Source organism: Barbus barbus (genome assembly GCF_936440315.1).
Source record: "Barbus barbus genome assembly, chromosome: 3".
NCBI classification, from domain to species: domain Eukaryota; kingdom Metazoa; phylum Chordata; class Actinopteri; order Cypriniformes; family Cyprinidae; genus Barbus; species Barbus barbus.
Window position 1 is genome coordinate 19,905,914 of NC_136731.1, and position 14,913 is coordinate 19,920,826.

At 38.5% G+C, this 14,913-nt stretch overlaps 3 protein-coding genes across 3 annotated transcripts in view; 2 read left to right on the plus strand and 1 right to left on the minus strand.

The window, feature by feature from the left end:
* The window catches only part of LOC306844636 (uncharacterized protein), a 29,827-nt gene extending 25,846 nt beyond the window's left edge, over nt 1-3,981 (plus strand). Inside the window, exon 33 of the mRNA XM_079376908.1 lies at nt 76-3,981. Within this exon, the coding sequence (XP_079233034.1) occupies nt 76-1,554 (1,479 nt within the window). The 3' untranslated portion in view covers nt 1,555-3,981. The remainder of the gene's footprint in view (nt 1-75) is intronic.
* On the minus strand, nt 3,762-9,329 carry LOC306844643 (retinol dehydrogenase 8). Its single transcript, XM_079376922.1, has 7 exons — nt 9,203-9,329; nt 7,794-7,917; nt 6,829-6,990; nt 6,310-6,489; nt 6,104-6,197; nt 5,210-5,393; nt 3,762-5,126 (listed from the first exon to the last, which is right to left on the minus strand). The coding sequence occupies exons 2-7, from the start codon at nt 7,888-7,890 to the stop codon at nt 4,911-4,913; spliced, it is 933 nt and encodes a 310-aa protein (XP_079233048.1). The 5' UTR covers nt 7,891-7,917; nt 9,203-9,329; the 3' UTR covers nt 3,762-4,910.
* Nucleotides 9,330-9,957: 628 nt separating this feature from the next.
* LOC306857574 (shiftless antiviral inhibitor of ribosomal frameshifting protein homolog) lies at nt 9,958-14,164 on the plus strand. Its single transcript, XM_079397579.1, has 10 exons — nt 9,958-10,083; nt 10,363-10,507; nt 10,682-10,731; nt 10,946-10,984; nt 11,127-11,180; nt 11,278-11,319; nt 11,432-11,587; nt 11,677-11,780; nt 11,901-12,058; nt 12,943-14,164. Exons 1-10 carry the CDS (start codon nt 10,057-10,059, stop codon nt 13,152-13,154), a joined length of 987 nt encoding a protein of 328 aa, XP_079253705.1. The 5' UTR covers nt 9,958-10,056; the 3' UTR covers nt 13,155-14,164.
* Nucleotides 14,165-14,913: the final 749 nt, after the last annotated feature.

The following is a 14,913-nucleotide window of genomic DNA, read 5'->3' on the forward strand; positions in this document are numbered from 1 at the left end:
ATTCTTTTGAGGATTTTGAAGTTTTCATCTACTTCAGCCATGTAGTTAACTTTTACATCTATCTACTATCTTTAGGAGGAAACTCCACTATTCTTGGCTGCCAGGGAAGGTAGCTGTGAGGCTGTGAAGGTGTTGTTGGCTCACTTTGCCAACAGGGAGATAACGGATCACATGGACAGGCTCCCTCGAGATATTGCCCAGGAGCGCATGCACCATGACATTGTACAGCTACTGGATGAATATAACACTGTGAGAAGCCCGCATGGCCATCCAGGGGCAGGTCACCACCTGTCTGGTAGCCACACCCTCTCACCACTCATGTGCCCTCCCAGCAACTTCCTCCAAGGGCTGAAAAGCACCCCGCAGGGTAAGAAGAACCGTCGCCCAGGGGCTAAAGGCATAGGTGGGCAGCACGCTACCAGCCTGAAAGATTCAGCCAAAGGACGCAACAAGAGGCTGACACTAGACATGCAGAGTGCTTTGCTGGAGAGCTCTGTCACACTCTCCCCCGTCGACTCGCTGGATTCGCCACGCGGAGGTGCCAGCAACGCTGGTTACATCACCAATCCAGCCTCACCAGCCGCTATGCCCTCTCCTGGCCTTTTCCACTCCTCCATGTCTGTCCCTACCACTCCAATGGTGCACAGCAGTATCTTGGATGGCACCAGTTCTTTTGCAGTCTCCCTAGCTCAGCTGAGCGACCTGAGTGATGGTGGGCTCTCCATACAGGGGCGTGTGGCCATGCAAGGAGGCATCAACCAAGGCCCCCACAACTGCGTGCTGAATGCCGGCCAGATGAGCCTCAACATGGGCATAGTAAGTCCAGTAAGTGTGCCATTTGACTGGCACAACCGCATGCCTCCATCTTCTCAATGCAGTCAGTCCATGGTCAGCATTATGCATCCAGCAAGTAGCCAAGCAGGCATGATCCCTCAGACACCTACGCTGCAGCAAAGCAGCATGCTCATGCACCAACAGCAGGTGTTCCGTAATTCCCAGCAGCCCATCCTGCAGCCGACACCCGTCTCCAACACACCCTCTATTAGCCCGGTCAAACTGCCGCCCATTGCAGAGCAGCAGCCGCAACAACTTCACAGCCACGCCCTTACCAACCCCAACCTCACCCGCATGGGCTCCTCCACTCCCCCGACCCCACAACAGGCACAGCCTCTTCCAGCTTTCTACCAGCCACAGACTCAGCCACCGCAGGCCTCGGCAGCCCCTCAGACTTCGCAAGCACAGGCTATCCCATCTCAGGCACCCCTGGCACAGGCGAGTGTTAGCACTGCAGGCCCGGAGGATTACCCCACACCGCCCTCGCAGCACAGTTGCAGCTCTGTCATGGATGCGACACCCAAGCATTACCTGCATGTGCCCAGTGAACATCCTTACCTGACCCCTTCTCCAGAGTCTCCAGAGCCCTGGTCCAGTCCCTCCCCTCACTGTGTGTCTGATTGGTCTGACTCCACCCCCAGCCCAGCCGTCACGGCTCCTGCTCAAACCCAGATTTTGCATGTCCAAGAGTCCAATGGAAAGATGCAGGTGTTTGCTTGAGCAGCTCAATCTACCTTAAATGTGTGTGACTTTGAGAGTAGAGTTGACAAGCATCACTCTAGGGCTTGTTTTTTACTTGCCTGTCAGCCCATTTCCAAGATTTTAATTGGATTAAGATTGACTGTTTTGCGTCAAGAAGACCGTCTGCTGGTGTCCGCAGAAAGAAAGTTAAAGGGAAATTTGTGTTGTCTTAAAAAGAAAAGACAATTTAATGAAGTAAGACGTTCTGTCACAGATGGACTTGTTTTTTAATTATAAAAAAGTATATGAAGAATACCACGTCTTTCATTTCAAAGACTTGGGGACATTCCTGAAACTAACAAACTTAAAAAAAAAAAAAAAAAAATAGATTGAGAGAAAAGTGAAATGTTGAAGGAAATTCCTTTCTTTTTTATTTATTGTCTTATGTTTTTTCCAAACTGCCTTGGGGGAGTTTTTACCCTCTTTCTGTCTCTGTTGTTTTTAGTGACCCCCATAACAACTGCCTTACTACTCCCAATATATTACGTGGGACTCGTGAGGTCTCCTCAGGTTCCATGTTGCTAATGTTACAAGAGGAGCAACTCATGATTGCTTAGTTTGCCCTTTCCGCACCAGTTTCTTCAGCAGCAATTGATACAGTCAGAACTTATACTCCAGGCTTTTAAATGACACGAGCGCGCACACACATAATGAGATTAGAATTTTTACAAATTTTAGTGATATTTATTTAGTCTAGCTTTCAGAAACAGATTGGCACATGAAAACAGAGGTATATAGAGACCAATGCAAGTGAAATATTCTGATTTAAAATGATTTTATATGTTTTGTAAAAAAGTATTTGTATGAATGTATAGGGGCATCTGTGAAGCACTTCAAGAGGAAAAGCTTGAGAGAGAGAGAGAAAGATGGTATGAAAACCCTGAAATCATAGTTCAGCATTTATAACAACAGTGCATAAAAGCGCCTCTCTAAAACAGGCCAGTGTTTAGAATGTTTTCAGTGTTGGCGTTGTATCAGTGGAAATGATTTTACTGAACATAGTTTCTTAAGTGACCTCACCAACTTAAATAGGCCTGAGCTGGCCAACGCTCTACCCGTTCCCTCTCAAAATCCCAGCCAGTCACTGCCTTATAGTCTTGCCTTGTATAAATTTGTTTTCTGTTTGTCTTTTTATAACCACATTTTTGGAACCACAGTTACCTGTGGAACATTGATGTATTAAGCTGTGTTATTAGGCTGCTGCTCTGTGTCACTTCTTCAGTAACAGCCAACTTCCTTTCCGCTAACATTCCTGATCAGAACCCACCAACCTGCGCTCGTGGAGCTGCTGACCGCTGCAGAACTGATCTCACCGTGTTCCTGAGCCCTCACAAGCACTTCATTTCAATACTGAACAGCTGCAGCTGACACTTGACCACTAGAAAGTCTTCCTCTGGGGCCTGATGAAGCCAAGGCAGTGTGGTTGATTTAGTTTAATGTAATTTGACCCCTCAGGTCCAGCAGTACCATGTGGTCTAATCATATTCCAGCTCCTTTTGGTTTGGATAGCAAGCATATGTGTTGTGTGTTGGGTACGTGGCTAACGGGGTTCTAATGGTCTGCTATTGCTCTGTCACTCCTCAGGGAGGTGTTATAAAGCATGCAGTGTTGTCTGCATCTTTAGCAGTTCCCACCCCATCAGCCTAGACGATGACATCTGTCGTGTCTGGTCAGAAGGCGTGAGATGGGAAACGCTACCATGTAGTGATGCCCCTGGCTTTCTGTAACATGTCCGTATGTTCATCCCTTTTCAATTTTCCCAACTGTAAGACCTGCATTTGATGACATCGACAGCTGTTTTTTTTGCTATCGCCAAGAGTTCATTTCACTAAGTTACGGCACATAAACATTGCTTTCAGCCATACATTATTATTTGAAATAGTATTTGTGCTTAATCTGTACTGAGTGTGCAGCTATGAAACTGTTAAATCTTCATGTACCACGTTTCAAGGCTTGTGGTGGTTTTGGAGCACATTCTGGGCCTCTTTGTTTTCCTACATAAGTACTACTAAGCATCGCTAACCCAGCATAAGTCTTCATTCAAAACTTTTCAGGTCTCATGATACAGTTCTCCGGATATTTTTGAAATTCCAATACCTTTCTGTAAATATGTTTCACCTTGTTTAGGTCTACTTGTTTATGAGAAGTCTTATGTTTCTAAAAATGAATATGTACTAAAAAGAACAAAAAGTAAATGTACTTTTTATTAGCATTATTAAGGTGAGGATGTGAGTGTCCTGCATTACTAGAACAGCCATAGATATTTTCTATTGTCATTATTAATTTCCTATACTTGTTTAAAAGTAGTTTAAAATCATTGTATATAAACAGTTTTTCACAGTTTCTTTCTACAGACAAAGTTGTAAAATATGTTACTTCTAATAAAGCAGTAGAAACTACATTTCACTAATGTCTTATTCTTTGGCTCACCTCTTTTATATTTCCATGTATTCTGAATCCATCCAGTATTTGGTTTTAGATCAGATCAACTGGGAAACTCCAGCACTTAGCCTACTAAACACTTTTTGTCAAATCTCAACCCAAAGCATCTAAAGATGCTCATAATGAAAATAAACTCATTGGATAAACTCAAACACCAACAGCCATTCGTGGCAAGTAGGGATAACTGCAGGCTGGAGGGATGGGTGTGGAGAAAGGTCTTCGTGATTGGTCGACAAAGCTGTCTGTCGATGTGGGGATAGGGGTTAGGGTTGGCTGGGTTAAGGGTAGTTTCTGTTGTACTGGTTCACCTACTCTCGGCACGCCCATTGCTCCAGGCTACAGCTACCCATATCTCATTCGTGCTGGAGAGGCTTTCACATGGAGAATTTAAAAACACAAAATCTGACATTGGTATCTCTATCTACCCTCTATCGGTATTCAGTGATAATGCAGCTTCTGCATGTAAAGTTTAGGTGAGTTACTGAGTATAAACGAGGCCATATAGACATCATGAGTACAAGTCAAGTGTTTTTTTGCATGTGTTTTTTCTCTTGAGAAGAAGAATTCTGAATTCTACATACAGCTCCTTGACTGTTAAAAAAAACATTACAACATGAAAAGAACACTAGAGCAGTTACCCACTGCAATTTGTAACTAAACATTATGTATTAGATCATGATTATTACAGTTGTCTTGAGGTTGAAGATAGAACAGTGCTTCAGGATCCAGACTTTACATTGGACATCAAGTAGCGACCCATCATAGTAGTAATACTGTCCGTGGTTTGCTGCATTTTATTATTTGCATTGAGCATTGACCCATTTTTGGGCCATGAAACTATCTCTGAAATGCTTTTGAAATGTTTTTCTCCATCAGAATCTTCTGGGAGATTTTTAGGCAGCACCTTGACCCATTCTCCTGTGAAGTATGCGTAGAATACTCAGACTAGCATTGAACAAACGGTCATGCTGGAAGATCATTTTATAGAATGCATCTATGGGTAGTCTTCCTGTAGGGTCAGCATGCTTCATGGCAGTCAGTGGCATGTACAAACGATTGGTCTGATGACGAAATGGAGGGTTTTTGGACACAATCAGCTGGAGAGTTTGCTGTAAGAAAAACAGAGACATTTTACTGTCACTCGGTTGAACAGGGAGCCTTGAATAAAATAACAGCCCATCCACACACTCACCTCTGCCACTTCCTCAGGTGTCTGCCCGACTGAGTTAAAAACTTTATGTGAATATCGCAGGTAGATCTGACGGAAGATGCGAGCTGTCTCCTCGTCAGTCTCTGAGAGATCCATCTTCTCTGCCTCTTCATACACTTTCTTCTCAAACTCAGTTACAACTGGGCCTGGCTCCACTAACGTCATCCTGTGAGATTTGTATATAAGCCATACTTACAATGCATGAATTGGATCATTTATGGATCATAAATGATACATGGTTTATGGATCATTAACATAATATAGTGCAAGTAAAGAAATACTGTATATAGTTTAAAAAAAGACAAAGGTATTTAGACACTTTGTGGTTGTTCATGTTTCCCCTTGTTAAAAATGTACACTATAGCATACTTGTAAATAGAGTTATTATAAAAAATAATATACTTTAAGAGAATATACTTAAGTGGGAATTGAATGTAATGTTTTGGGACGCTTAAATGCATGACGTTGCAATTTATTACATTTACTGTAAAATAATCATATGCTACAATTAAAATACTAATGAAGTACTTTGCATGTGCTTTAGTCTGTTAGTCAACACATAAAAATAAATGTAATTCTTTAAAGCATGACAAACGACTTTAAAGTAATACTTTTAATTTGATGTTATTGCAAAGTACACATTTTAAAAGTGTACTTAAGTGTGTTAAGAAACAGTCATGAAAGTGTATTTTCTATAATTATGTGTATATTCACCTAAGTGGCCTTTTATTTCATTATTATTATATTACCTGCACAATAGAATGGAACATTCACTAAAAATTACTTTGGGACCAGCTGATTAAAAGTGAATTTACCATATTTAGTTAACCTTGCCCTTTTCATCAGTTTGCTAGGAAATTTGTTTTGTGTACTCACTTGACATTGAACTTCATAGCTTGCACAGCAAGACTCTCACAAAACCCCTCTACGGCAAATTTAGAGGCAGCGTATACATCATTGAAAAGTAGTCCTAAAAAAAAAAAAAAGAGTACGCTAAAAACATATTTTCAAATGGTAATTTTGTGATACTTTCAGTTGAATGTATACGGCTCATAACAAATGAGCTACGTATGTGGTATTACCCTGGATTCCCATGACGCTGCTCATCACTACGATGTGTCCACTCTGACGCCGCTTCATGTCAGGCAGCAGTTCCTTTACCAGTCTCACCAGCCCAAAGAAGTTAGTGTTGAAGAGATCCTGCATGGCACTTACATTCTGACACTCCAAAGGACCAATCATACCCACACCAGCATTATTCACTACAAAACAGTGTGGTAGAGATTGAACCTTTTTTTTTTTAGAAACATCGCCAGCAAATGTAAAACCAAAAATGTGGTATATATATATATATATGTGTGTGTGTGTGTGTGTGTGTATTGCTGATACAAGTGATGCAAATTTGAGCATCAAATTTAGCCGATGAAATGTGGAATATTACACAAATGTGGTATAAAAACTTACTATTTTTATTGAAAAACTTTTAGTCATGTCAAAAGACACTCAACTTTTGGTTATATCGCTATGAAGCTGCATTGCTCAGGAAGAAAGATGGAGTGAATGAAGGAAATTTTTGTTGGAAAGGAAACTCTCAGTGTCACCTAACACATCCACTTGTCGATCTGGCAAGCTGTTCACACACTCTCTGATGGAGTCCTCACAGGTGGCATCCAGCTGTCGGATCTCCAGGGATCTGTTGAGGGTTTCTCCAGCTGCTCTCTCCAGAGCTTCTCTCTTATCCAGGTCCCTCATAGTGGCCACAACTAACTCAGGCACAATCAATAGTAAGACTTAAAACATTAACAACATTGTTACGTCATATTACACTTAGCTGTTCATTATCTAATGTACAATCTTTAAGAATATTGTTCCATGCTTAATGAATAACCATACAGAAGCAAATGAGTGATATAACATTAACATTCTAGTAGCTACGATTAGCTAAAAACAAACTTCACCTAACCAATTAGTAAGTAATCACACCCAGTTAAATGCAAAAAGGTTTTTGTTTTTTTGGCTGATAACTCAAAATGTTCCTGTATGATACAGTGTTAAGTTCAGAGGGATACCAGAAAATTGACCACAGTTGCAAAGTTGCAAAAAAAAAATTAAATATAAATTTCTTTGAAATTGTCCATAGTCAGTTATTCTGCAAAAAAAATAAAAAATTATCTATTGATTCTGTAAGTGGATAAATGTTAATGTCCAAATTAAAAAATAATTTGTCCTGTGTTAGTTATTGATTAGTTTCACATTAATTATGAAACTGTATGTAGTCCCTGGGAGGCATGAAAATATAGAAGTTATTGATTAGCTAATACTGAACCGCCACATTCAACTGAGTGCTACTTACTAATGCATTAATCTCAGTTTCATGTAAATTAATAGTAGTTACTATGTTAATATCGCGTTACTTATTTGTTCCTTTGCTAGTTATTCATTATTGAAGGGACAGCATTTGCAAGTGTATAACTGTAACTGTAATGTTATGAAACTTTGAGTAATATACACAAGCATATTTAAAAAATTCCAAGAGGTGTTTTACATTCATATGCAGTCATCTTACCTTTGAAGCGCCTTAATTTATCTTTTGCAAGACGGACAGCCAATGCCAGACCAATTCCAGAGGAGCATCCTGTCACCAAAACCTTTCGTGTCCCCATAACTTTCGTTCAAGGATGTTTTCTAATCTGAAACCAATTACAAAAGCATTAACTTTAGTAACTATATATTTGCCATAGCTGTAGCCATTTTCTGTTTAGAATCACAACCATGTTATGACCATCTTCTTTTGGTACGTTATATCTCAGTTACATAAATATATTACAGCACATAGCAGCAACGCACATATGCTCTTAAAAAAAATGCAAAAATCAGTAACTACCAGTGTTGGGGGTAACGCATTACAAGTAACGCGAGTTGCGTAATAATATTACTTTTTTTATTAACGCATTACTTTTAAATTTACAAGAAAATATCTGAGAAAGTCACGCCAGTTACTTTTTTCCCATTTATTGACTGACAGTGCACTGTGTGAACATGCTGTTACTGTAGTTCTAGACTAAATGTGAATGTGTATTAATTCATCCCACTCGCAAAAAACAGATTTAGCATTCATCAAAATGAATTAAAACAGTGAAATGCAAACTCAGAATATGACGCAAACCTGCAATAATTATATATGTTAAATAACACAAATATATCTAATCCCATATTTTATTAACCAATGTCTTTGCTGCTGACCTTTGATGATCCCGTTCAACCATACTAATAAGCAAAAATGACTTTAGATAAACAAACAATTGTGCTTCATTGTTTTTTTATTGCTGAAGAGTGTTGAACCTTCTTCTCCTGTGTTCTACTTTACAGACGTGAATTTACTTTTCCTTCAGCCTGAGGTTTATTCATTACACTTTTTGGTGTGAAAGGGCTTTTACATTTACTATAATTAGAACTTCTTGTATTAAAAATAATCAAGCCCTGCTCATATTTAAAAAGTAACGCAAAGGTAACGTAACGCATTATAAAAAGTAGTTACGTAATTAGTTACTTTTTAGGGAGTAACGCCATATTGTAACACATTACTTTTAAAAGTAACTTTCCCCAACACTGGTAAGTACACTGTAACAAGAGACCTAAATTAAAGTTTCACTTTTTTCGTGCTAGGTGAACATTTAAAGGGAAAATACAAGTACACAGAACGCTGAAAGGTGTCTGGACTACGGATTACATCTTAATCAGATTTTCTCAGCACGGGCGCGCGCCTCATGAGCCCGTTTTAACTGGTCAGTAGAGCGTTATAAATTTCACATCTAAAATCGGGTGACAAGTGTTATGTTTCATAAAATCGTCACGTTTTAATATTAACCCTTCAAAAATGACAGTGACCACAGTTAATTAATAAAACATGAGATACAAAAGCATACTAGTGATTAAAACTAAACCAGTTCGAGGTGTTTTGGGACATGCACTTACTGAATGCAGCTAAACTGTCCGTTCTGCAGCATGTACAGACCTGTCTCCTGTTGACAGACCCCTTGTCATCCATAAACTAATTCAGCCGGAACGCCTGAGTTCTGCGCGAGAGCGGCTCTGTGAAAACAAGTCATGTGCAGAAGTCGCGTTTGCGTTCAGAGAACCCTGGGATTTGAAGTCATTGACTGTATAACAATAATAGGCTGATAATAAATTACTATTATTGATATTATTATTATTATCATCATCATCATCATATATGCATATAGAATAAAACATATAAGTTATATGTCCTAAATTATTTTGAAGAGGTTTAATGCTGATGCTTGTTTAAATGCTACTGTGAACGACTGAAAGACGTAATTGATGTTAGTGATAAACAAATCTGAATGAATCTTATCCAATCACTTAAAAACACAAAGAAAGTGTTGGATCTTGAATCTGTTGGATCTTACGTAATTTGAGTTGCTACCCGTACCTTTTGTTTCATTTATTTATTTGCATATCGTTTTTGTCTTCCTGTATTATTTATTTTATTCATAATATCATCCTATGTTGTATTTAATTGCTGAAGTTATTCTTGTTTATACCTGCAATAAAAACTCTGAATGCTTCTTTTAGTGAACAGAGTCAAGAGATATCCCTCTTACTGCATGAATCCAAATCCTCTCAGTCAAGAGAGAGCCCTTATTTTGTGCTCGGTTTACAGCTGTATGGTGGCGAGCTCTAGTGGACACGATGTGGTAAATTTGATCAAACTGAAAGTAATATATCACACGAAAGGAAACGGTGCTAGAGTGTAAGAGGTTTAGCTGTCATTACAGGTACTAAAACAACACCCGAAAGACTGAGAGATGAGTCGATTTCGTGAAGAAGTAGAGGTATAGTATTTGTTATTCCTATAAACACACAGTTAAATGGCGTATGATATTTTATTGGATACAATATGACACGTTATAAATGAAGTATAGTGCAGTAGCTTCCTCAACAGTCATAGTGCATATTGTACGTAGGTTTAAAACGGGTTGATGATTTCCTGCATATAAAATCACCTTTGTATTCATTTTAAAGGCCACACACGAGTCTCTCTTTATACAGCGTTGTTGTTCTTTCAAATTGAGATACATAAATGTAAATACGTTTTGCCCCTCTTGACTTAGTTGGAAAAAAGTGTGAGGCGACTGAGAGAGAAGTTTCATGGACTTATTGAAATTGACAAGGCTGTACTGCTCATGAGACGCTATGGAAACAACCATCGTATGGTTGCAATGTGTGTCGCCCTGATGGCAGATAACGAGGACGGGGGTAAAGTGCAAACCTTTTCTTTTAAGAACCGTGTCTCATAAGTATAATATTTGCCGTGCTACTTATGCCATTTGTATTTATTTATTTAAATATATCTTTAATATGTGCGGTTTTTTTTACGTTTGTGGTTGCATTGACTGCACATATTTATTTTATGTTATTTTTTATATGTAGAACTGGACGAGGAAGACAAGTCGGCTTTGAATAATGACCCTGTTGCTAAGGTATGGTGTAAGTGATTTTAAACAGTTTATGGAAAGAGCATGTAGGTGTATTTTGTATTTGGGACATTGAAGACACACTTTAAATATATATGATTGACATTGCATTAGATTACAAAATAAGGAGGAAGTAAGAGTGACATAAGTGTCCATATTCTTACTTGTGTCACTATATAATTCTGTGTTATTCATTAACACATTCTCTGCTCTCATATAGAACGTGGTTATGAAACTCAAAGCTGATGAAAAACAACAGGTAACAGTCCCAACCATCTCCTAACAACCAGCAAACATGATTTGTTATGTTGCACGATTTCTGATAAATGAAAGTACCAGTTACTGCTGTCTACTTTACAGTTTTTAATTGTATAATGGTGATAGTCATCAAACATTTATAGGAAGAAAAACCCACCAAGTCATCTGGATCCAGTGGTGCCAGTCAGTCAGCACAAGTAAAAAGGAGTTTCCCTCTTTGGATGTGAATTCACAGGATAAATAAAACATCATGTTACACTGTAGTCTTATTGCATCTTTTCTGGCCTGTTTCAGGCACCGGCCAAGAAAAAACCCAATGATGATACAGATATAGCGGTTGGTTGCTTTGCATTGTTTACTTGAATTATCAATTGCACAAAGGCTTATAATGAAGAACTGCATGTGTACTGTTAGCAGTGTGAACTAACATGCACAGACATGCTTGCAGGAGCTCAGGGCGCGTCTACGAGTTCTGCCATTAACAGAGGAGAACAAACGGATGTTTGACCAGGCTCAGGCAAACCAGATCCCTTCCGTCATACATCAGTTTGCCTGCGAGTCATGTGACAGGGGCTGGTGGCGACGTGTGCCTCAGAGGAAAAGGGTATGACGTCTGACCACACCTTACAAGATTAAATCGCATTCACTCTTCCCATATTTAGCATGCATCTGTGTGCACTTGGCTTATTATAGGTGTCACGTTGTCATCGATGCAAAAAGAAGTATGACCCTGTGCCAGCCAACAAAATGTGGGGTATAGCAGAGTTTAACTGTCCAAACTGCTTGCGGACCTTCAAGTAAGAAATTATGTATGCCGTACTGTATTGCTGTTCTTCAGTTTTTAATGACAGTCATGGCATAGTTTTTCTTCTGCATTTGCCAAGGAGTATTGTATTAACATTTTATGTTTCTGTTAGGGGTTTTGGTCGGATGGATGGACGTTCTCCTTGTTATGGCTGTCGCTCAGCCATTTTCCCTACAAAGATTCTACCACCCAGGAGGAGGAGTATGACGCCTGGGCCTAGAAGCAGAAATCAGCACAGCTGCCTTGCTGAAGACTGTTTTAATCGAATGGGTAATTTGATGCTGTTTGACACAATGACCACTAGAGGTCTTGCACAATCTCAAGGTGTTACAGTAGGCGTCAATTATATACAGTATTCAGACCACGAATATCAATCAATAAAAATATTGTTAAAATTCCTGCAACTGTATTTTTTGTACTGAGCCAAAAGATAAATTTTCAAAGTTAAGTGTGGCTACAATTCATTCGTACAATTGTACCATTCATTTTCTTTAAAAGCCAACATGAAATATAAATTTTGCTCTGCTTTAAATATGCTCTGTTTCTAAGAGGACTTTGACTTTGATAATAGCCAAATAAACATTTAGGTATTGTGTCAGCACAGTAACTTAATACTAGATAACATTTTATATTATAAATTTGACAGAAATAATAGCAAATTTTGAAAATGAGTTGTAGGAGGGTTCTGCATTCAGGACCCATTCTGGTATGGATCACCATTTTAACATAAAATTTATTCAGAGTAAATATCCAGCATCTTTGGGAACTACAATGGTGTGTAGAAGTCTGAGACCACTAGTGTGAATGCTTTTGTTCTGTTGAAAATGTCTCATTTAAAACATTTCCATTACAAATTATATTAAATAAATATTTTAGCTTAAAAATAAAAAAAATGCTGAAAATGTGCTCACTCTCAGGCCATCCAAGATGTAGATGAGTTTGATTCTTCATCTGAACAGATTTAAAGAAATTTAGCATTACATCAGCATTACAATGGATCCTCTGCAGTGAATGGGTGCCGTCAGAATGAGATTCTCAGATTTCTGGACCCCACTGTGTCTCATTGCAGAAGTGAAATGTCATATCATATTGATTTTTCATATTTTAAAACCAACCTGCATTAATATAACCATCTGCATGTTTGTCTTACCTAGAGCCCCATGTACCTGGTACCGAATGTGTTCATCCACACAGCAGACAGAAGAACAGGAAGCCACGTGTGGTTTACCCCAGCCCCTCTCACATCAGCAGCGGATCCACTGTCAACACCTGTCTGAGTCAGGGCAGTCTGATAGAAAGCATCAATGAGCTCATTCTAGATGACATTGAAGAAGAGTCTGATGAAGACTCTGACAGCAGCAACTGAGAAGCAGCAAAAAACAGTTAAACAACTGACATCACTTCAGCTATTGCTTTGAATGAAACATCATATAACTTTTGATGTAATTTCAAATAATTCACTCAAAGTAACCAATGTATTAAGGCGTAAGCAGCCTGAATGAAATATGTAATGCACTGCAGGCTATATGAACAGTGCAACACACACCAAACACAGAATGCTACGGTGGCCGAGAGAGCTCAACGCGCTGCAAATAGAAAAAACACCTGCAAATTAAGAAAACATCTTTGTCAATTTGACAACACACGCAATGTAAATACTCACAACACAACCAAACAAAGAAACGCGCTGCAAATAAAATTCTTTATTTGTTTGTGTTGTGAGCATTTGCAGCACCTGCTGTCAAACTGATGAAGATGTTTTCTTGATTTGCTGGTGCTTTTTCTATTTGCACATGTTTTCTGAAGTTGCAGTGCGTTGAGCTCTCTCGGCCACCGTACAGTGCAGATAAGGAATGATTGACCCTTGAATTATGGATCAATTAGTACATATCCTGAGGTACTACTGCTGGTGAGTGCTGCAAGAGTTAGCATTTGTGGTTCTCAGTGGTGCAGACAATTTACTGAAGTGGTATGAAACTATAGTGATATCAACAAAACAGGAAATACTTGGAAATAGTTGGAATGACTGCCAACCAATCAGAGTCTTAAGCATTCAGCAGCACTGTGATGTCATGTTAATTACAGAGCTGATCTGAACAGATAAGTCCGGATTTTGTTTTTAATGTCACTCATACCCTATGTTCGGTTGCTTTGAATTGCGTTATACTGTTGATTGATTAGTACATTCATTTGCATATTTAAATTAGTATATTTCCCCCTCACATGACTAATGATAATTTTTGTGTTATTGTTAGGTTCTCATCAATGGATTCATAAAGCCACACAAGAATAGTCATCTGTAACACTTTACAATAAAGTTGGCATAGTTAACAACATTACTTTCTAGGAACTAACAATAAACAATACTTCTAAAGCATGTTTGTTTATCTAGTATTTACTTAACTAATATTTTTATTTATCTTAACTCTTTATATTTATTCATCTGAGTAAAGGTTAATCTAACCACTTAAAGAGGTTGTATCTGTTAATATTAATTAATACACTATTTAAAATGAAAATGAACATTAAGGTTAGTAAATGCTGTAAAATATACTGTTTCAATGTTAGTTAATGCATTAGCATGTTAACAAATAAGACCTTTTTGTAAAGTGTTTCCTAGTCTTCAGTTTACACATGACACCAAAGAACAGAGTATTCCAAATAATCAGTTGGATTTTTCAACTTTCAAAATGTCCTCGTTGTTGTTTTTCCTAGGTTCAAATTTCTTAATGTTTTGTCAGAGATTACACTTCACACAACTAACAAAGACAGACACTTAAGAAGAAAAAGCAGACAACTCCTGATGAAAAAAACAGATCTGCTGTTATGTCAGCCTTACATAACAAGCTGTTATACACACAGACGAGTTGCATAGCAAACTCTAATGAAGATTTCAGGAACATCTGCTAGGGAAAATTATGGCCAAAGACAAACAATGTGTTAAACTACTATTAATGTCAAAATAAAATGATCTGGAATAAATGTGGATGATTTATTAGCAGTTTGTCTTTGCTGTTAAAGGGATAGTTCACCCAAAAATGAAAATTCTGTCATCAATTACTCACCCTCAAGTAGTTCCAAACCTGTAAGAATGTTTTTGTTCTGCTATTTTGAAGAACGTGGGA